Raw genomic sequence first — 21,527 nt, 5'->3', positions numbered from 1 at the left:
TGACGCAAAGCAACTAAGCCCGTGCGCCACAACTACTGAGCCTGCGCTCTAGAGTCCATGAGCCACAACTATTGAGCTTGCGCTGTAGAGCCTGTGAGCCACAACTACTGAAGCCCGCACGCCTAGAGCCCGTGCTCCGCAACAAGAGAAGCCACCGCAAGGAGAAGCCCACGCACCACAACGAAGAGTAGCCCCCGCTCACTGCAGCTAGAGAAAGCCCATGGGCAGCAACGAAGACCCAACGCAACCCAAAATAAATAAATTAATTAATTAATTAAATTTCTTTTAAAAAAAAACAAAACAAAACTAGAGGATAATGAGACTTCACAAAACACTTAACCAGAATGGATACATTTCAGTAAGTGGATCACCGAAGCAGCCACATCTAGAAACAATGTACTTACTTCATTGATCCTTCTCTTATTTAAAATAGTTTTGAAATATGTCTTCAAAACTGTTTTAATAGGGGCTTCCCTGGTGGCGCAGTGGTTGAGAGTCCGTCTGCCGATGCAGGGGACAGGGGTTCGTGCCCCGGGCTGGGAAGATCCCACATGCCGCAGAGCGGCTAGGTCCGTAAGCCATAGCTGCTGAGCCTGCGCGTCCGGAGCCTGTGCTCCGCAACGGGAGAGGCCACAACAGTGAGAGGCCCGCGTACCACACAAAAAAAAACAAAACTGTTTTAATAACCTGAAGATAAACCAAGTGAAAATAACAGATCTCATTTTTAGCCCAAAATGGAACTGGCCATCTGATTACTCGCTCATCTATACTATCTGCCAGGCAGGACCCTGAATGACTTTTGGCTATTTCTAAATATTTACTTAGCTACTTCATCCTTCTAAAGATTAAGATCTGTCAACAGGATAACAGCATATGTGGTAGACTTTAAATGTACAGTTGAAAGAAAAATGCTAAGAACCTTTTGAGCAATGGCAGCATTGCTGGAAGACGTACACAGCCTCCCAGGGGGACAACTTGGAAGGGGCGGGCTCTCTCTCATTTGGATGCCTCAGCTCTGGTGCACTTGTTAAACTGAGTTATTATTTTTTTGGTCACTCTTGGGCATCTAATTGCTGATTTGGCCAGATGCAGAGAACCTGATCCCAGGCCTGGGGAATAAGACAAATCTCTCACCATAAAGAGAATAAGCTAGCATGACACGCTCTGGGGACTCTTACTGAGAATACTGGGGGAGTTCAGTTCGGCACCTGGATCTTAGCCCACCACACCTCAGCTGGCCTGCCCTCCTGTCCAGCCACAGTTCTTAAGATATCCCCGTTTGGTGACCACACCATGGGAACCCTAGAAGGGAGCTTGTATTCTCCCTAATTAGCCAATTTCAGAGCAAAATGCTACCTTCTTTTTCTCTCCCACAGCCAATAGCAATCTGACATCATGAGGGAAAGCAGCACTTGAGCCTGTCCTGCTCAGTAACCAAGCCAACACATGAAAGCACTTTACATTTTTTGCTTTAAAACCAAGTCAAATTCTCAACTTGGATGTTACTAAAATAATTTGTTCTATGAAGTCCTGAACTTGATAAAATTTCCAGTCTGAACAAAGTAGCTTTTTGTAAATCTCATTTCTACACTAGAGCTAGCTACAGAGATGGTGGCTACAAAGGGACAGATTATATTCGAATTTCAACATACACAAGATCTCAATAAGGTATTGTTCACACGGAATGAGGAAGTGCTTGGAGTTCAATAAAACAGGTGAAAAACCTTTTTATAATTTGTAAAGAGAAGGCACAGATTCCAGAAAAAATCATTTAAATCACATCTCTCTAAATCAGTAACAAGAACTACAACAATAAAAAGAATTCTCTAAGCTCTCCAAGTCAGGGCTTGAACCTTTAAGGCTACTTAAAACTAAAAATTCTCAAATTCTAAAATTCTATGAAATCTCTGAGGGATTATTTCAGTTACCGGAAATAATCTGGTAACTGTGAGGGAAGTCAGCAGACTAATCTCTTACGTAGCAGTTCCATAGAAAGAAGCTATGAAACACTAAAGGGCACTTTGCTTTAAGTGGACAGAAAACTGAGGACAAAAGGCCAGAATAGCTTTTGATGCAAACCTAAAGTGCTGGAGCTGTCCCATAAGGAGACAAGGTAAGTTGAAAGAGGCATTCTAATAAAGCCTGAGGATAAAATCAGGTTTATATGACACAGTGATTAATAGTTTTATGGATTAATAAGAGCCTCCATTTTATGTAGGTACTGCTCTCATTTACAGATTGCTCTTTGGAGGACTGCCTGCTTCATTCTTTAATATCTGTAATTAGTAGTTTTAATGAAGACTCCTCATTCTTGTCAGAAAGGAGACTGAGTTGGAAAAGTAATTACACATAAGAGAAGACTAATGATTCTGGCCCAGAGGCAAAATCCAAGCTATCAGATGCCCTCATGGCAACCAAAGAGCAAACCATTGGCCTTGACATTTAAAATGAGAATACACTTCTCTCCAAATACAGGGAATTCCAAGGCAGACATACAAATGGCCAACAGGTACAAAAAAAGGTGCTCCACATCTCTAATCATCAGGAAAATGCAAATGAAAACCACAATGAGGTATCACCTCACACCTCTTACATAGCTATCATCAAGAAGACAAGAGAGAACAAGTGTTGGTGAGGATGTGGAGAAATGAAAACCCTTGTGTGCAGTAGGTGGGAATGTAAATTGATACAACCACCATGGAAAACAGTAGGTGATTCCTCAAAAAATTAAAACTACAACTACCATATGATCCAGCAATCGTACTTCTAAGTCTATATCCAAAGGAATTGAAATCAGAATCTCACAGAGATATCTACACTCCAATATTCATCGCATCATTATTCACAATAGCCAAGATATGTAAACAACTCAAGTGTCCATCAATGATGAATGGATAAAGAAGATGTGTACACACACCCACCCAGGCACACACACACGCACACGCACACACACACACACACACACCAAGGAATATTATTCAGCCATGAAAAAGATGGAATCCTTCCATTTGTGACAACATGGATGAACCTTGAGGGCATTATGCTAAGTGAAAAAAAGTTAGAGAAAGACAAATACTGTATGATAGCACTTACATGTGGAATCTAACAAACCCAAACTCAGGGTTACCAGGGGCTGGAGGGTGGGGAAATGGGGAGATATCTGTCAAAGGGTATAAACTTCCAGTTACAAGATTAACAAAGTCTGGGGATCTAATGTACAGCATGGTGATTATAGCTAATCATACTGTATTACATACTTGAACGTTGCTAATAGATCCTGAATGTTCTCACCACAAAAAAGAAATGGTAATTATGCATCAGGATGGATATGTTAGCTAACACTATGGTGGTAATCATTTTGCAATATGTAATGATCAAATCAATGCGCTATACACCCTAAACTTATACAATGTTATGTGTCAATTATATCTCAGTAAAGCTGGAAAAAAAATTAATAGACAATGAATTGAGAGGAATGAGAAGTTAGTGAACAGTAAGAAAGTAGAAATACATACCAAGCAATTTAGTATGACAATAACTTAAAATACTTTTCTGAATAAAAAGTTGGATATACACAGCCAGCCCATCTAGCAAAGACTCTGGCTGGGCCTATCAAACCGGATTAGCTATAAAAAGTACACTAACTGGAAACATAAATCGTAAAAAACTTACTAAAATGGCACAAAGAGTTTCAAAGGTATAAATATGTTGAAGAACACTAGAAAGCCATGGCACGAAGTAGAGAGAAGCAGAAAAAAATAATTTGAACTCTTTTTGTCTTACACATGGAGGTTCTTTGCCCTCTGACCAAAAAAGCATTACTAGATACGACCAAGAAGGCAGAGGAGGGGGAGCACTCTGATACACTGGTTCACAATGAGAATTCCAGGCTTCTCCAGTTGCCTGGAGCATAGTAATATGATTTTCCAGCACATTAGGGAAGCAAAAGTAGAACCAGAAAGTCTATGTACTGGCTGGATTTTGTTAATGTCACTTAAAATGGAGGCAAAAATCCTAGCAAGATACCAAATAGAGTGCAGCAGATGGCAAACAAATATTATGAAGCAATCTTCACAAAATCTGCAGTGTATCACAAACATACAAAATGGCAGAGTTTGGGAAAAGACAATCATAACAGGCTATGTGTTGTTAGCGATTTTATTTCAAGCAACGTGCAATCCAGAAGAGAAACCAAGAGGAGGAACATAAAGGTCCAAGAGCGGAGACACAGCCTCAGGTAAGGGGTGGTCAGAATGGCAAGCAGAGTGCCTACTGAGTAAACAGCACAAAAACATCAGACTCTGGGGAGCGTGCAGCCAAACGGCACCCAGTGCAGCGGCAAGGCTCAAGTGGGCTTTCGAGAAAAACAATTTAGCTTCTACCAAGGGCAACAGAAAGTTAAGGCAATACTGTAGTTTATATGTCATTTGTCATATTACTTCAGTGCCAGGTAAGAAGAGTCAATTAGAACTACAGCAAAGGCATTTTTCTAAGGCAAGAGGAAAGAAATGAAAACATAATGGTAGAGGTTAAAAAGGCATCAATAGGAAATTACCAGAAAAGCTGCCAAGTTTAGAACCCTTCTCAGGTGTGGAATCTAAGATCCGGTCAGGACCAGAGGCCATAGTTTCTAAGGCTAAATCTTCATATCCATGAATTTTAATTTAGCTCCACGCCTCCCACCTCTTGATTCCTTCTTTACTTCTTTGCTTCCTTTTTCTTTCCAAAAAATATTCAAGTGCCCACTATGTAGCAGGCAATGTTCTGGACACTGGGGTAATAACAGTGGAAAAAGGAAAACCCCTGCCCTCATGGAGTTTACACTCTACTTGAGAGAGACTGAAGGGCATGAGGGAGTGAATCACACAGATATCTGGGGAAAGAATGTTCCAGACAGAGGGAACAGCTCATGCTAAGGCCCTGTGGCAGAAGAATACCTGGCATGCTTGAGAGACTGAAAGAAAGCCAGAGTAGCTGCAACAGATTGAGAATAAGATGGGGGAGAGAGACGAGTTCAGAGAAGTAATGGTGGGGCAGAGTTGGGGGAAGATGCAGGAAGGGCAGGGCCTTGTAGGGCATGTTAAGGACTTGGCTATCACTCCTGAGTGAGAAGGAAACCACTGGAGGGTCTTGACTGTAGTGATCTCACTTAACTTCTAAAAGGATCTCTTTGGCTGCTGTGTGGAGAAGAGGCTATATGGAGGCAAAGCAGAAACAAGGAGACGAGTTAGAGGACCACTGTCCTAGTCTAGGTAAGAGATGATGGTGACCTAAACCAAATTGAGGTTTTCAGCAGTCATCACATGCTGGATATATTTGCTTGTCCTTATTACTTCATTCCTTCAACCATCCATGCATTCCAGAAACACAAATTGAGAGTCTACTATGTGCCAGGTACTATGCTGGGTTTCTAGCAATTCAAAAATGAGCAGCATTATCTACTGCCCTCAAGGAACTAGCCTGGTGCTTGGGTAAAGGACTTAAACTTCTTAATTCTCATGTAAAACAGCCAGACTACTAACACCTACTACTACTAATAATAACTAATAAGACTACAAATACCTACTACTACTAATAATAACTACTCTCATAAGACTAAAAAAGATTAGGACTTTTTGCATCGATGATATTTCAAAACCAAATTTCAATAAATTAAAGCTCTCTTCAAACCGTCTCAAATTCTAAGGATACACAATTAACTCTTACATGTTAATTTTTCGACTCAGTGTACATCTATTGCAAATTACAATTTTTCATTAACCTACCCAGTTTTTCTTATAAGCAACCAGTTATCTTTTACATATGCTATACTGTAAGAAAATAAAACTTCATTTTTCCAGAATTTTTCCAGAAATTCATAAAACAACTGAAAAGGAATCTATTCAATGAAAAGTGAGTATAAAATGGTCACGGTTAAAGAAAAACAAATAAAATAAAGATTTATCCTATAGTCGCATTTTCTGAACCAAAACTCAGACACGTGGTTTGATCAGTGTGAAGATACTTACGAGCGCTACAGATCAGAATATGTGATGTCAGAGTATCATGGAAAAGTAGGGCCATATGGTATTTATAGGTATAAGTCAGTGTTTGTCTACATAGACTTAAAACATATCTTTCATGTCAACAGTAAGATTTTACTGACCAGCAACACCAGCCCAACAGTAATTTTATAGCAGTAACTTGTCTAGAGAAAATCCAGGGAGAGGAACACATGTAACAGATATGCACAGGAAACTCATTAGTGGGCACAGTTGATTTCCATCACCTCACGTGTTGGTGTACTCATTAATCTGTTAATGAAATTGTGAAAATCAGCAGGGATCTTTGGGCCTATATGAATGTCAAGCTCCTACAGCATACGTAGGGCCCACACATGCAAACATTCAAGGTTTTTCATGGTTATGGAATTTAGCTTCATCTCAGAAGTGTTCTCACATCTGGGAAAAGACAAATTATTCAATAACCAGTATGGAATCAACTGTCTATCTGCTTGAAAAATAAAGCTGGATCACCACCTGACTCCTCCTTTCACCAAAATAAACTGAAAGATGGTACCCTCCCCCAAAAAAAACTTCTGCCTTTGCAATAAAAACACATGCTGTTTTATATAAAAAAAAAATCCACACAAAAACACATACAAGCGTACATATTTATAAATGTGTGTGTGTATTTAACCCCATTAAAGTAGGAAGAAAAAAGAATTTGAATTAATGTTTTTTCAACATCCTGGAATGTGGACCTTTCTAAGCATGGCATAAATCCAGAAGTCACAAAATATGACAAATCGGTTCTTGTAAAAACTTTAAACTTCTCCATGGAAAAAAAAGAGAAAAAACGACCAAAACAAGCTTAAAGGAAAGCAATAAACTAAACAAAAATATTTATAACATCTAAGACAAAGGGGAATTTTCTTAATATTGGAAAAGCTCTCAAATCAATCAGAAAAAGACAAATAACCTAATAGAAAAATGGGCAAAGGTGATAAATAGTTCACAGAAATTAAATACAAATGACCAAAATATATATGAAAAGATGCTCAAGCTCATTTATAATTGGAGAAACACAAAATAAAAATAAAACAATAATACAATAATCTTTTTCACATATCAAATTGACATCAACCAAAAAGTTTATTGGACTCAAGAGTTGGTGAGAGGGCTTCCCTGGTGGCGCAGTGGTTGCGAGTCTGCCTGCCGATGCAGGGGACACGGGTTCGTGCCCCGGTCTGGGAAGATCCCACATGCCGCGGAGCGGCTAGGCCCGTGAGCCATGGCCGCTGAGCCTGTGTGTCCGGAGCCTGTGCTCCGCAATGGGAGAGGCCACAACAGTGAGAGGCCCGTGTACCGCAAAAAGAAAAAAAAAAAAAAAAAAAGAGTTGGTGAGGGTAGAGAGAAATGGGCATTCTCAAAAATTGCTGGTGGGAGTGCAAATTGGCTCTACCTTCTAAAGAACAACATGGAAATACCTATCAAAACGTAAAATATGGGTACTCTTTGTTTCAGTAGTTCCAAATCCTAGGAATTTATCCTACAAATACATTTCTACAATGTGGAAAGCCATAAGAGACGATGCTGTTGACTGCAGCATTTTTTCTAATACTACTAAAAAACTGGTAACATCTTAAATTTAAAACTGGTCCATCAACAGGTTAAATTAAGTCATACCCATAAAATTAAGTATAATGTAATTATCTAAAAGAATGAAGTTGACTTGTACACACTGATGTTAGAAAGAGGCCCAACACATACTACTAAATGGGGACAGGGGAAACTAGTTGCAATCCAGTATATATTATGTATGAGAAAATTTCTGGAAGGGTACAGAAGAAACTGTTAACTAGGGAATTGGGGAGATGGGGACTTTTACTTGTTGCTTTATTTCGATACTGCTTGCATTTTGTTTGTTTGTTTGTTTTTTTGGGTTTTTTTTTTTTGTCTTTTTGTTTTTGCAGTATGCGGGCCTCTCACTGTTGTGGCCTCTCCCGTTGCGGAGCACAAGCTCCGGACGCGCAGGCTCAGTGGCCATGGCTCACGGGCCCAGCCGCTCTGCGGCATGTGGGATCTTCCCGGACCGGGGCACGAACCTGTGTCCCCTGCATCGGCAGGCAGACTCCCAACCACTGCACCACCAGGGAAGCCCACTGCTTGCATTTTTTTTTAAAGATCATCTATACGTTCTTAACTAAAGAAAAAAACCTCAAACACTATTTATTGAAAGGTAGTACTTTCATTTGTGCTCTTACTGTAAGGGAGAAAGGACCTAAAAGTGGTAAAAAAGAAAAAAAGAAAAAAAAAAAAAACGAGGTTTAGGGCCATTAGCCCAAGAGGTAAGTTTGGCACAAATGGGACTCCCTCCCCTCATTCACTCCTAAATCTCCTTGGAAACACCATCCCCTGGGATAGAAATCAGAAAGAATATAACCACTATAGACCCTCTGCCCCCTTGGGACGTAGGGCCCAGTCAAGTGTGGGAATTTGAATTTGGAGCCTGAATTGTCCACCACCAACCAATTACATCCCACACCTGTGCAACTGCAAAAATAATCCAAAAAAAGCAAATTACTTACTAAGCTTTAGGTTACATGCATTTTACAATTCTCTTTTGAATACAGACATATATAACATACCATCTTATTCAACAAGGGTATTCCTACAAAGCACAAAGTACACTCGTCCCTCAGTATCCACAGGGTATTGGTTCCAGGACCACTCCCCCCAACCCATAGGATACCAAAATCTGTGGATGATCCAGTCCCTTATATAAAATGGCATTGTACAGTTTGCCCTCTGTATCCACAGGTTCCGCATCCACTAATCGGGCAGGTGTGGAATCCAAGGATACAAAGGGCCAACTGTACTAAGAAGAAAGCAAGAGTGAAATAAAACATGGTTTCTATCACCAAGTCATTCAAAATCTGGCACACAACCAACTGGAAGGGAGGCCCAATAGGTTATGTGCTCTAGTAAAGTGCCCAAAGAGATTAACCACACCTGCGGGGATCAGAGACTTCACCAAAGAGATGGCATTTCTTAGAACTGAATTATCAGTAAGAGTACCTAACCTTTCCCCTCTTTTCCACTTACTCAACTCTTTTTCTCTAGGTAAAACAAGTAAACTTGACACTGTCGTTTCTCTCGTTGCTTAATTCATATCACTAAATATAACACCTCTTTTGTATAAGTTAGTGTTGGGTATACTTTGCAGTATTAAATATATTACTATAAATATCTTAAAGTTTTATTTATTCAGGAGTTGTTCCATCATACCATAAACAACTGAAAGAGCTCAAAAATTTCAACAAATTAGCTTATAACCTACATCTTTCCAACTCTTTCTTATACATAGATTTCATTTATTAGTGAAGATCCTTGGTACAGAAAATAAGGTTGCCCTAGAACAATCATGAAAAAAGCCAGCCTAGGATTTTAAGTCTATAATGGAAAGTACACAATAATCTAAGCACAAAAAAACAAAGAACTATCATTATTTTGTCTCTGTGTATTTTTGTTCTTATTCTTTTCACCTAAAACTGATCCAGATGCAGATGGGTATAGAGCTTCTGCCCTTGTTGGGGGAAAAGAAGGAAAGTGATCTCTAAGAAGTTAAACCTAGAAATTTAAACATTTTTTCTGTTAGTGTTAAGTGTACTTTTCGTGTTAAGTATATTACTGTAAGCATTTCTTTGATCAAAGTTTTATTTATTCAAGAGTTGTTCCATCACACCCATAAACCATACTTAACACCCTTCACAGGCTTTCAACACACTTGGTTATAAAGAGTGCAAGTTTTATAGTCAAACAGAACTGCATTTGAATATGGGTTCCACCACTTCCTAGCTGATCACTTTCAACAATCTCTTCATGTCTCTGAGTTTCAATTTCCTCACAAATATAATTTTCCTACCTCACAGAGTTGTTGCAAAGATTAGCAACAATCCAGGTAAATCATCTAGTACACTGCCTAGCAGGCCATCAATAATGATAGCTAAAATAATCAGCATTACCACTATGAACCCTAACTCTGAAAGCCAGTAAGGCACAGGTACATCGAGCCACTTGGAGGGACCCAGAAAGCAAGAAGTAAAAAGAACAAGGTAAGTTTCTTTTTTGCCACATCTAAAAACAATCAGAACATACAATATCAAGAATTATGACAACTCTCAGAACAAGTCTCAACAGTGCTTGAGAATATACACATGAGAAATTCCACTTCACCACTTACTAGCTGTGAGACTTGAACAAGTTGCTTACAGGAGATGTCCTTTCCTCAACTAGAACAGAGCTAATAACAGTCCTTCAAAGTACTTCATGGGGATCTTGTCAAGGTTAAATTAAATGATATAACCCACAGAATGCTCTTAACAAGCATCTGGCAACAGTAAGTACTCCAAATGTTAACTACCAGGCTGTCCATGAAATCCCTGGCACCCCCAAGGAGTTACCGCAAGGGGTCTGAAGAGCTTGCAACGCTAATATGTATTTCAGATATACATACTATTTTTCAGTAGTATATGGAGTCCAATGTGGTTAATACAATACGAATTATTTTAAGAGTTCTCAAGTAGCTTTTAAAACCATGAAATGATTGTTGAAAAACATTCAATAAAGATATAAAGTAAAAAAGTGTGCTCATTCGGCCAACTCTTCCCCCACTCCAGCCCCAAGTCTATTTTCCAGGGGAAACCACTGGAAAGCACTGCAGTGGGCACCTCTTCAGATCTTCATCTCTCAATATATACATGAAGTTGGGAGGAGGAGGAGGGATTAAATATTTTACAAAATGAGATCATACCATACATATTTTGTTTATTCAACAGTATATAATGAATATACTTCTATGTCAATGCTTAAAATTCTCATTCTTTTTAGCCACTGCTTAATGCTTCAGACTATGGATAAATAATTTATTAATCCATTATTCTAGGCATTTAGCTTACCTCTAAATTTTTTGCTATTAAAAATAATTCCATGTCGGGCTTCCCTGGTGGCGCAGTGGTTTAGAGTCCACCTGCCGATGCAGGGGACACGGGTTCGTGCCCCGGTCCGGGAAGATCCCACATGCCATGGAGCGGCTAGGCCCGTGAGCCATGGCCACTGAGCCTGCATGTCCGGAGCCTGTGCTCCGCAACGGGAGAGGCCACAACAGTGAGAGGCCCACGTACCGCAAAAAATAAAAATTAAAAGAAAATAATTCCAGGGACTTCCCTAGTGGTCCAGTGGTAAAGAATCCACCTTCCAATGCAGGGGACACGGGTTCGATCCCTGTTCGGTGAACTAAGATCCCACATGCCATAGGGCAACTAAGCCACAACCGCTGAGCCCACCCTCCTCAACTAAAGAGCCTGCGTGCCGCAAACTACAGAACCCACGTGCTCTGAAGCCCAGGCACCACAACTAGAGAAAACCCGCATGCCACAATGAAGAGCCCACACGCTGCAACAAAAGATCCCGCATGCCACAGTGAAGATCCTGCGGGCCTCAACTAAGACCCCACGCAGTCAAAAATAAATTAATTAATTAAAAAAAATAATAAAATAATAACTCCAGGGGGTTCCCTGGTTGCCTAGTGGTTAGGATTCGGCGCTTTCATGGCTGTGGCCCAGCTTCAATCCCTGGTTGGGGAACTGCGATCCTGCAAGCTGTGTGGCGCAGTCAAAATTAAAAAAAAAAAAAATTCCACAAGGAACACTTTGTTTGAAGGGTATTCAACACATGTGTAGGTATTTCTGTTGGACAGCTTCCTAAAACTGGATCTGCTGAGTCAAAGGTTTTGAACATTTTATATTTTGGTAAGTATTGCCAAATTGTCCCCCAAGAGAACATAAATAAAAGAGAGGACAATTGTACTCTCTGTAGTTAACCATCTGCTTAAAAAACAAGAACAAAAAGGAAAAAATCATGTGGAGAAACTACATTTTTCTACGTGCAAAAGCAGACCACATCTTCGAGAAAAGATGGGACCACAGTTACAGATCCTTACTTTATCCTTCTTAACACCAGAGCCCCTGTGCTGACTAAACTCTCATCTTAACATTACTCAGCCTGTGACCTCCCTCTGGCTTTTGTCAAAACCACTTTTCTAGTATACCCTGCCCCCACCCCAATCCCCCAAGCCAATTGTTTTGGGGGGGGTGGGAAGGACTCAAGACCTGAAGTGTTGCTGCCATCATCTAACAGCCATGCCAAGCCCCAATAAAACAGAATTACTCCATGCAACGTTCACTTAAATGTTCTACTCTGTTGCTGTTTTAAAGCAGCAAAGGATTAAAATCTTTTAATCAATAATCACTGGCCTACAGGTAGTTTACACATTTCATTTTGTCCCACAATATTATTACAGTGAGGAGCAAGAGCAGATAAAGGTCATGGTGGTAATTAAAGCTATATTACAGAAATATGCACACCCAAGATATGATTAAATAAGAAAATATTACTCGGTTCAGTATCATCATTAAACTTGCATTAATTTATAAATATTTAAATGTACCATATGATGATCATAAATAATCTGTTTTTGTCAGTTTCTAAAGTAATGCAACCCATAAACCCTCTGAAAAATTACTGCAGAAAGAAACAGTCAAGAAAGTATACAAGCCAGACTTACATTCAAATGCTGTGGTTGTTGCTTCAGGCAGAACCTGGCCTATCACATCCTAAACAAAGAAAGAATAAAGGAACACAATTAGCCATCTTCTTTATTGCTAACATGTGGCAAATCCTAGAGGAAACAGGAGAACCTGGAAAAGATTTTTAAAATGTTGGCATAAACTATAAAAACATTAGCTCATAATCACACTTAGCCCAGCAATGTAAGTCCAGAGTTTAAATCTCTATTCTGGAGCTTAAATCTCTATACTGGGGGTGGGGACCATTTAAAAAATCCTTTCCACTCTGTACTAATAACATAATTTTTTGCTCTCGATTCAATAGCATAGACAATTACACTGTTGTGCATTTATTTAAAAAAATAGGTTTCTTCTATGGGAGGCTATAGAAGGAATGTACTGTTAGTAGAAAAAGAGGTTTGGGGAGTCAAGACTGGCCTGGGTTTGAATCTCAGCTCTGCACTAAACAAGCTGTGTGACTAGCAACAAATTACTCAACCTCTCTGAGCCTCAATTTGATTATCCTCCAATATGGGTCTAGTAATGCTTACAGAGGTAATGTAAAAAGTATTAAATAATGTAATAAACATGAACATGAACTAGCCTAACACACTGTAGACCTTCAACAAATGTAGCTCTGGATATGTGACTATCAACACCTTTCCTTGCACTCATACTGGGAAGAGTTCAAAGAACAAGTTTCCATGATGATGATGTAAATCTACAATACTACAATACATTTAACACAAACAACTCTTATCAACCTTTACTCATGAACAACTAAAAAACATATTTAATGACACCGAAATAGTTAATCTAGCCTACAAAAGAAAAAGTGTATATAACCTGATATCAATGTTTAAATGAATCTATAAAGTCGAAAACACTTAAAAAATAGTCTACACAGACAGCTTATTTAAAGAGGTACAGAACACCTTCAAGAAATAGTTAGTTCTGGGAAAAGTTACCCTCCATTATGTCCAGTCCAACCCAAATGGTCTGCAAACCTCATTGTTCTCAGGGAGCTCTGCCACAACATCTCTCCTGGGCCGTGCCACAAATGGCACCAGGCAGCCAGCTGACAAAGCCACTTGCAGTATCTCTCAGCAGGGAGCCCACAGCCCTTCCAAGCAGGGCACTTAGCAGGGTGGCGGCTGCAACTTTCTTCTAAAGGCAGTTCTTTAGAAGCTTTTGCTGCAGTGGCGATTTGCATAATAGCCTTCTCTCTACTGTGTGTATGTGTGTGTGTGTGTGTGTGTGTGTGTGTGTGTTTTAAATAAATCTGTGCATATAAAATTGATCAAAGGGAACTATCTTAGGCAGCCCTCACTCATTAGAGCCAAAAGAGATTATTTTTTTCTTCTTACTCTAGTCTTAGCAAATGAAACAACTTTCTGTGGAAGTATTTGTAAAAGATTTTAGTGTTGAAAAAAATCCTTTCTACATACTTGTAGGCAGAAAGTATTTATTGACAGCTAAATGAAAACTGTTGAGTGAGTATAGAATACACAAGCAGCCAGTGTAACGCCTGAGAGTGTGGACGGGAGCCAAACTGCTAGGGTTGGACTTTGGCTCTGCCGTTCAGTCACTGAGTGACTGAATTTCTCTGTGCCTCTGTTCCCTTCTGTGTAAAAATGAGATCATAACTGTACCTACCTTGTAGGACTAATGAGTTAATATTTATAAAGTGCTTACAAGAGTGTCTAGCACATGGTAAGTGCAAGTATTAGTGTCTGTTAAATAAATAAAACAAGTCACTGACAACTGGAACATTACAAATCTTACCTCATAACGAAATCCTAAATTTCAGCACCTGACAATCAGTGGAGGATGGTCTTTGGTTCACTTACTTCATCCTTCCACAGCATTTAATGAGAACTAGCCAGTATTGGTTTAAAAGTGGGGGGGACCGTCCACTGCCCCAATCCTCCTAGTCTAGGTTATCAATGCTTACTTCCAGACAACCAATCTTGAGATGTGAACCCTACAGTATTAGCAAACTAATTTAGGATCCTTCCTACTTATGAAGAGCAGAACCTGTCAAACAGCAAACTTCTAACAACCATCTGAAAACCCTGCTGAGCAGCAATGGCCTCCTTTGCCCATCAACATAAACAAGGAGCCACACAAACTTTACAACTAATGCGGGGGGAAAAAAGAGAAAGAAAAAGCAAACCTGCTTGAGAGAACCATGAGAATCACGTGAACACAACTGACCATCTTGTTCTGTTAAAGCAAATAAAGTGGGGCTATAATAATGAAAAAGAGGTAAAAATCAATCACTATCTCCTGGTCTTTTCTAAGCAGGCACATTTAATTTTACGTGTATTTTCCAGTTGTATTTTAAGTGACTTATTTCAAAATGACCCTGTCTTATTCTCAACATTTTACTCAACCTAAAGAAAGTTTCAAAACAGCACATAAGTTCACATATCTTGTTGGTGATCATTTCTTGATCCTTTTCTTCTCCTTCCTTTCAATAAATCAGTCAAACAAATAGCAAACCAAAAATATAAATGAGCATCTATAACGTGCCAGGAGGATAAAGATTACAAAACTGTAGGCTACAGAAGAATAAGACTTGCTCCTTGACTTTAGGAAGATTACAATCTGTCACAAAGATAGAGACAAACCTAAAAGACTAACAAATCAGAGCACTTATAGTATGATAAAAGAGCCAAACAAAAGACATAAATTAGCAAAGGGTAGGTGCTAACTCAGAAGGCAGGAAAAATCACGGTCTCTGTTAAGATAGAAGAAACTTCACAGATTGAGGGGAAATCTGGGCTGGAACTTGGGAGAGAGGATTCAAACAGCAAGAGGAAAGGGGGAACATTCAGATCTCCTGCACAATTTTCCCCAAACTGGGGACTGGATTGCCAAGGAAGAGGAGAAACACAGAAAGCTGAAAAACAGATAACCCAAATGCCTCTGCCTATGAGGACCAGCTGGGCCTACTTCACAATGCACCAGTCCCTAACTATTCAGACGAAGGACAAAGGCCCCAGAGAGAGATCCAGTGACTTGCCCACAGAGTCCCAGCCATTTGATGGAGCTGTGAATGGAGCCCTCAACTACTGACTCTGAGTCCAAAACACCCTCAGCTCCAGCTGACTCAGTGACTACAAATTGCTTCTGGCTTCCGTGTCTGGTTCTGCCACAAACCAGCTGTGTGGCTTTAGCATTTTCCCCATCAGGGGTTCACGTTTCCTCATTTGAAAACTGAAGTGAGGAGGGATATCAGATGAAGGGGAACATTCCAGGTTTCATTTGGCTTTAAATTTTAAGGTTCCAGCCAAAGATGCTGATGTGACTGTTGGTTTTTTGCCTATTTCTCAATGAAGAGATAAGGTAAACCTGGAAAAGAGATCTAAGGAGTCTTCCAGGATTTGAGCTTGCAGTTCCCAGAACTTGATATACAGCACCCATTGTCACGAGCCCTTCATGAGGCCTTCCCAACATAACACACTCCACCTGGGCGTACCTGAGCAAGCACGTGGCACACGGCACTCTGAGCTCTAGATGGTGGGACTGTTTGTGCAAAGTTTATTTTTAGGTCAGTCATCCCTGAGCCAATGTACAATTGAGAGATGCCCAGGCCCTATCCCCTCTGCTGCAATAACACTTACACAGCACTTACTATGCTCCAGATTGCTGTAAGTACTTTACACACACCAACTCCACTAGTCGTCAGAACTCTGTGGGGTAGGCACTACTTTTATCCCCCCAACCCTATTTTTGTCTTTTTACAGATGAAGAAACTGAGATACAGAAGACACTTGCCCAAGTGAGTCTGGTAAGGCTTACAATGTAAACGCAGTCAGCCTGGCTCCAGTTTGTGTTTTTAACACTGTACCATTCTACTTAAAATAATACCTTCTGTTGTCTTAAATGAGTAAAGTGAAGGAAAGCTCTTGTCTTTCTCATCAGAGACACAATTTCACTTAATCTTTACAAGTCTTTGAGGCAGGTATCATTATCCCTAATTTACAAATAAAGAAACTGAGGCTCGGAGAGGCAGAGTGACATGCCTAGCTAGTGCGATGGTTTACAATTAAACACAAATTTCTTGATTCAAAACCTAGTGTGCTGTCCACAAAACCATAATGGTGTGCATCCTCTTTGAAGCTCCCTCATTAAACAAATATTTCAGGGTCCTATGAAGCATCAGAAACAGAGAGGAAACAGAGGTGTCCGTCTCCTCCAGAAGTATACCATCTCATGGAGGAGACAGACAAAACTAGCACAAAACCCATATACTTTGCCAAAACAAAGTCGTGGAAACACAGAGGAGGGGCATGGGACCAAGACCAACGCAGAGGAAAAGCCAAGCTGGGCTTTGAAGGACAGGTGGGAGTTGGCGAGCTGAAGAGGCCCAGTAAAGAAGGCCTGGGCCCCTGGGAGAACTCACGGTTAATTCTATATATCTGGAAGACAGGATGCTCATGGGGGTGTAGTGAGAGATGAAGCTGGTGCCAGGCAGGTATGGGCCAACCAAGATGGGCCCAGAGGGGCTTCCCTGGTGGCGCAGTGGTTAAGAATCCGTCTGCCAGTGCAGGGGACACGGGTTCGAGCCCTGGTCCAGGAAGATCCCACATGCTGCGGAGCAACTAAGGCCGCAAGCCACAACTACTGAAGCCTGCACGCCTAGACCCCGTGCTCCGCAACAAGAGAAGCCCGCACATCGCAACGAAGTGTAGCCCCCGCTCACAGCAACTAGAGAAAGCCCACGCGCAGCAACAAAGATCCAACTCAGCCAAAAATAAATAAATTTATTTAAAATATATATATATATATATATATATATGGGCCCAGAGGACCACGCCAAGGAGTTTGGACCTTACCACGAAGGGAGATCCATGTGCATGTGAGCGTGTGGAGAACTCTGGATGCAAAGAGAAGGATGGCATATGTGTACAAGATTGGAGGCTGCCGGTTTACTCCAGCCTCTGCACTCCTTGCGCAGACACCTGAAGATCTGTATGCTCTAGGTGGTCAGTAACATCCAGAACTCAAAATGACAGTACACAGATCAACTTTTGATTGAGTAACCTATGACAAGCAAAAACCACATCCCAGATCTTCCTCTTCCCCCAAACCTCCACCCAGCCCCATCTTATCCTGCAGGTATGTTCCACTATAGATCTGGTACTTGCAACATGCTCCTCGGTATGTCAGCTCTGCCTTTGATAGCGCAGTTATTCAAAATATAAAATGGGCATGATGTACTCTATCTCACATGAATATTAAAAGCTGAGAAGTAGTACTACAGCATGTGGAAATAAATACCAAGTAAAGTAAGGAAATCTGAGTTCTGGCACTGACTCTCCCACTCACAAGCAACATGGCTTTGGAAAAGCCATTTCACCTCACTGCTCCTCGGTAACTATCTGCAAAAAAGATCAGAGGGCTCAAAAGGCCACCTCCAAGGTTATCCTCTGCTCTAACATTCCATGATTTTATTTGAAATATATTTTGAATATTTATTATGAAAGTAAGACTGCATCATTGACTCTAAGATGCACATTTTCCCCTCTATTTTAACATCTCTGAAATTGGGTTTGGGACAATGTGTGGCATGTCACAGTTTAACAGGTCGCATTTTTTTTTCTTTCTTAGCGGTACATAAAATAATATCTTAAAACTTATGATGTCTTAGGCTTGCTGAAACATGTTTGGTTAGAGTTGCCTTGTTTCCCTTTCCCACTAGCTACCAAGTTTAGAGAACTCAGTAGAAAGACAGGCTGGAATTTGGCCAGGGACATTCCAAAAAATCCTTGAGAAAAACTCTCTTCTAGATTCAGCTTTTTGTATCCCAGTTGGTTGCTTCTGTGTGTTATGTCCCAGTCCAGGCTGTGAGTTCCTTGAGGGCAGGGGCTCAATCTGATTCATCTCTATTTCCCCAGGGACTTGCACACTTGTCAGATTTCAGTCTATACAATTAATCAATGCTTGTGGTGGAAGAAATAAAACTGCCCCCATACGAGGCCAGCAATGGCCACTAGCTCAGGCCACCAGGGTAAGATTTGGTGATCAAGGTGCTGACTGCCCTACAAATCCCTGCGCCCCCCTCGCTAGGGACACTGAGATTAGCACTCACCAGCACATCCCTGAAGAGTAGCTGCGGCCCAGAGTGCACTGTCCAGTCCACGGCTCCACTATTTGGAATCTTGATGCGAATCACCAGCACCTGGTTCTCCATGGCATGGAAGGGGCCAAGGGCCAGCCACAGCATTACAGGTTAAAGGGGCTCACATCCTGGTAGGGGGGAACCCCCTGGCTCCTGGTTAGGCGGGGGCTCGAAGAGGTGACAAGGGGACTGAGGGTCAGAGGACAGAGTGGGGGGGAGTGAAGAGAGGAGGTGATCCGGAAGCAGCCCGCAGGCTCGGAGCCAGGCCCAGGCTGTATGGGGTTGAGGGATGTCTCCCTGTGAGCGTGGACGCGGCAAGGGGCAGGAGCCAGTAGGAACTAGCGGAGATCAGAAGGTTCTGGAGTTGGAAAAGAGAACAAACGGCATCTTGCAGCTCTCTGCCGTCTGTGTGGGTGTGAGGGGAGAGCACAGAGAAGACGCCGTTTTAGAGAGATACGGCGGCAGGTGTCCACTCCTCCTTAAAGGAGCGGGGAGGGTCCCCGACTTGAGGGGACTCAGTCCGGGGCTGTTAGGAAGGAGCCCCAGGGCCGCCGGACCACAAGAAAGCTGAGGGGGCCCTCCGCGGGAGGGTCGGGGGCAAGTCCTCTGCCTCACCCCGAGCCAGAGTGCACGGCGCGCGCGACTCAGAACCTGCAACCCGAGGCCGCGCGTCCCGGCGGCGGCGGCGGCAGGAGGGGGAAGGCGGCGGTAGGAGGGGGAAGGCGGCGGCGAGGGCACTGTTACTCCGGAACCAAAACGCGCGGCGCCGGAACCCCGGGAGCCGGCGAGGGCACCCACCTCCCGCGGCGCCATGTTGGAAGAGGGCAGCTCCTGGCCGGCCCCGCCCCCGCTCGCCGGCGGGCGGGACCAGAGGAGCAAGGGCTTGGCGCCGGGGCTGGAGTGAGGGGACTGACTGGACTATTCAGTCGTGAGACCCCACCTCCCCTGTCGCGAAGTGACCACCCATGGCGACCGGGTGACAGCCCTTTCTTTTCCCGGCCCTCAAAGTCAGCGAGGTGAAAACATTTAACAAAAGAAGGAGGGAACTGAACTAGAGCAGGGGTCCGCCAAAAGCCGATTGATGGCTTAAGATGCGTACTGTTTCCCTGTTCAGAAGACTAGAAAAATAGAACTGCCCCTCTCGTTTATTCCTACTTTATCAGGCCCTGTACCTAAATATTCGTGGAGGTTTGTGCATCAAATGATCAAGAGCAAGGTTGTCTTTTTTTCCTTCTTCCAAGTCACATATCCGGAGGATCATCTTTCTCCCAAGTGAGCAAAGCGAGTGTGGATTTTTCAGTGAGGTCCTTTACCCCCATGGTTACCCTAAAATAGCAAACAGCGCACTATGCAAAAGCAACAGTAAAGAAATTCAGTGAAGAGTTTAACTGCCTGGGTACAGTTGCAGTAGTGGCATCATCTTTTCTTATTAAACCTTTGAAAAAAAATATCCTAGACAGTCCATAAATTTTCAACTAGATAGCAATGTTTACGCAGTGATATCACAGGCAGTAGCAATAACCCTTGGTTATTTTTGAATGCCTTGTTAACCTCAGATTTTTAAATGCATAATTTTGTTCATCTATGATGCCTATACAGAAGTTTGTTTACAAATTGCAACGCATAGTTTCGTCCTTTACCTCTAAGAAAAGTCCACATATCGCTTTACTTTGAGGGGCTGAATTTTGTATAAATTCGGTGGGAGAGAAGTGTCATTCCCCTCTCTAACAGTCAAATAGTTGATGAATGCGAGAGAAAACATAATTTAAATACTGGTAAGTTTTGTTATAATATCAATTTTTTACTGCATATTTTCTCTACCTGCATTCCTTTTTTTTTTTTTTTTGGTAGTATTTGTTTTAGTTAGTTATTTATTATTTATTTATTTATGGCTGCGTGGGTCTTCGTTGCTGCGCCCAGGCTTTCTCTAGTGCCGCTCGTTGTGGTGTTCGGGCTTCTGCTCCGCGGCAGGTAGGATCTTTCCCGACCAGGGCTCAAACCTGTGTCCCCTGCATTGGCAGGTGGATTCTTAACCACTGCACCACCAGGGAAGTCCCTACATTCCTTTTATATTTAATTTGAAAGTCCATTGTAGAAGATAAATTATCTCTTTTCAGTTATTGTAAATGAATAGCTTAGGTAGAAATTCATTTAGTCAGATCCTCCAGGTAGTCAAAGAATTGCCCTTTTCCACCTGCACTTCAGTCTTGTGAAAAACAAACCATTTGTTCAAGGTCCCCATGTACTTTTTATTCAAAGTTCATTTCCTATTATTTGAGAAAATAGACCACAAAGCCAGAGATTTTCTATGAACTCATGATTTGTTAAAATGGTTTTTATTGATAGTACCATGGGCAAAACCAACTCAATTTGTACTTTCAATTCTTTTGGATATATACCCACAAGTAGAATTGCTGGATCATATGATAATTCTATTTTTAGTTTTTTGAGGAGCTGCCATGTTCCAAAATGGCTGCACCATTTTACATTCCCACCAGTAGCCCAAGAGTTCCAGTTTCTCTACATCTTCACCAACACTTGTTATTTCCTATATTTTTGTTAGAAGCCATATTCTCATGGATATGAGGTGATATCTCAAAGTGGTTGAGATTTGCATTTCCCTAGTGATTAGTGATGTTCATCTTTTCATATACTTGTTGGCCATTTGTATATCTTCTTTGGAGAATTGTCTATTCAAGTCCTTTGCCCGTTTTTAAATTGGCTTATTTATCTTTTTTGTTATAAAGTAATTTTTTAAATGAGGAAAATTAACATTTTACTACTATAAGT

General features: G+C 41.5%; 1 protein-coding gene across 2 annotated transcripts in view; it reads right to left on the bottom strand.

The window, feature by feature from the left end:
* Positions 1-19,432, bottom strand: part of MAP2K5 (mitogen-activated protein kinase kinase 5) — a 257,859-nt gene extending 238,427 nt beyond the window's left edge. For both annotated transcript variants that reach the window (XM_082618875.1, XM_082618876.1), the window contains exons 1-2: positions 18,708-19,432; positions 12,607-12,655 (exon numbers count right to left, since the gene is read on the bottom strand). In XM_082618875.1, the coding sequence (XP_082475001.1) occupies positions 12,607-12,655; positions 18,708-18,842 (184 nt within the window). In that variant the 5' untranslated portion in view covers positions 18,843-19,432. The remainder of the gene's footprint in view (positions 1-12,606; positions 12,656-18,707) is intronic.
* Between the last annotated feature and the right edge of the window lie 2,095 nt (positions 19,433-21,527).

This window comes from Mesoplodon mirus (genome assembly GCF_964341445.2).
Source record: "Mesoplodon mirus genome assembly, chromosome: 4".
NCBI classification, from domain to species: Eukaryota; Metazoa; Chordata; class Mammalia; order Artiodactyla; family Ziphiidae; genus Mesoplodon; species Mesoplodon mirus.
Note: the sequence above shows the minus strand (reverse complement) of the source record. Positions and strands in the feature narration are given on the sequence as shown.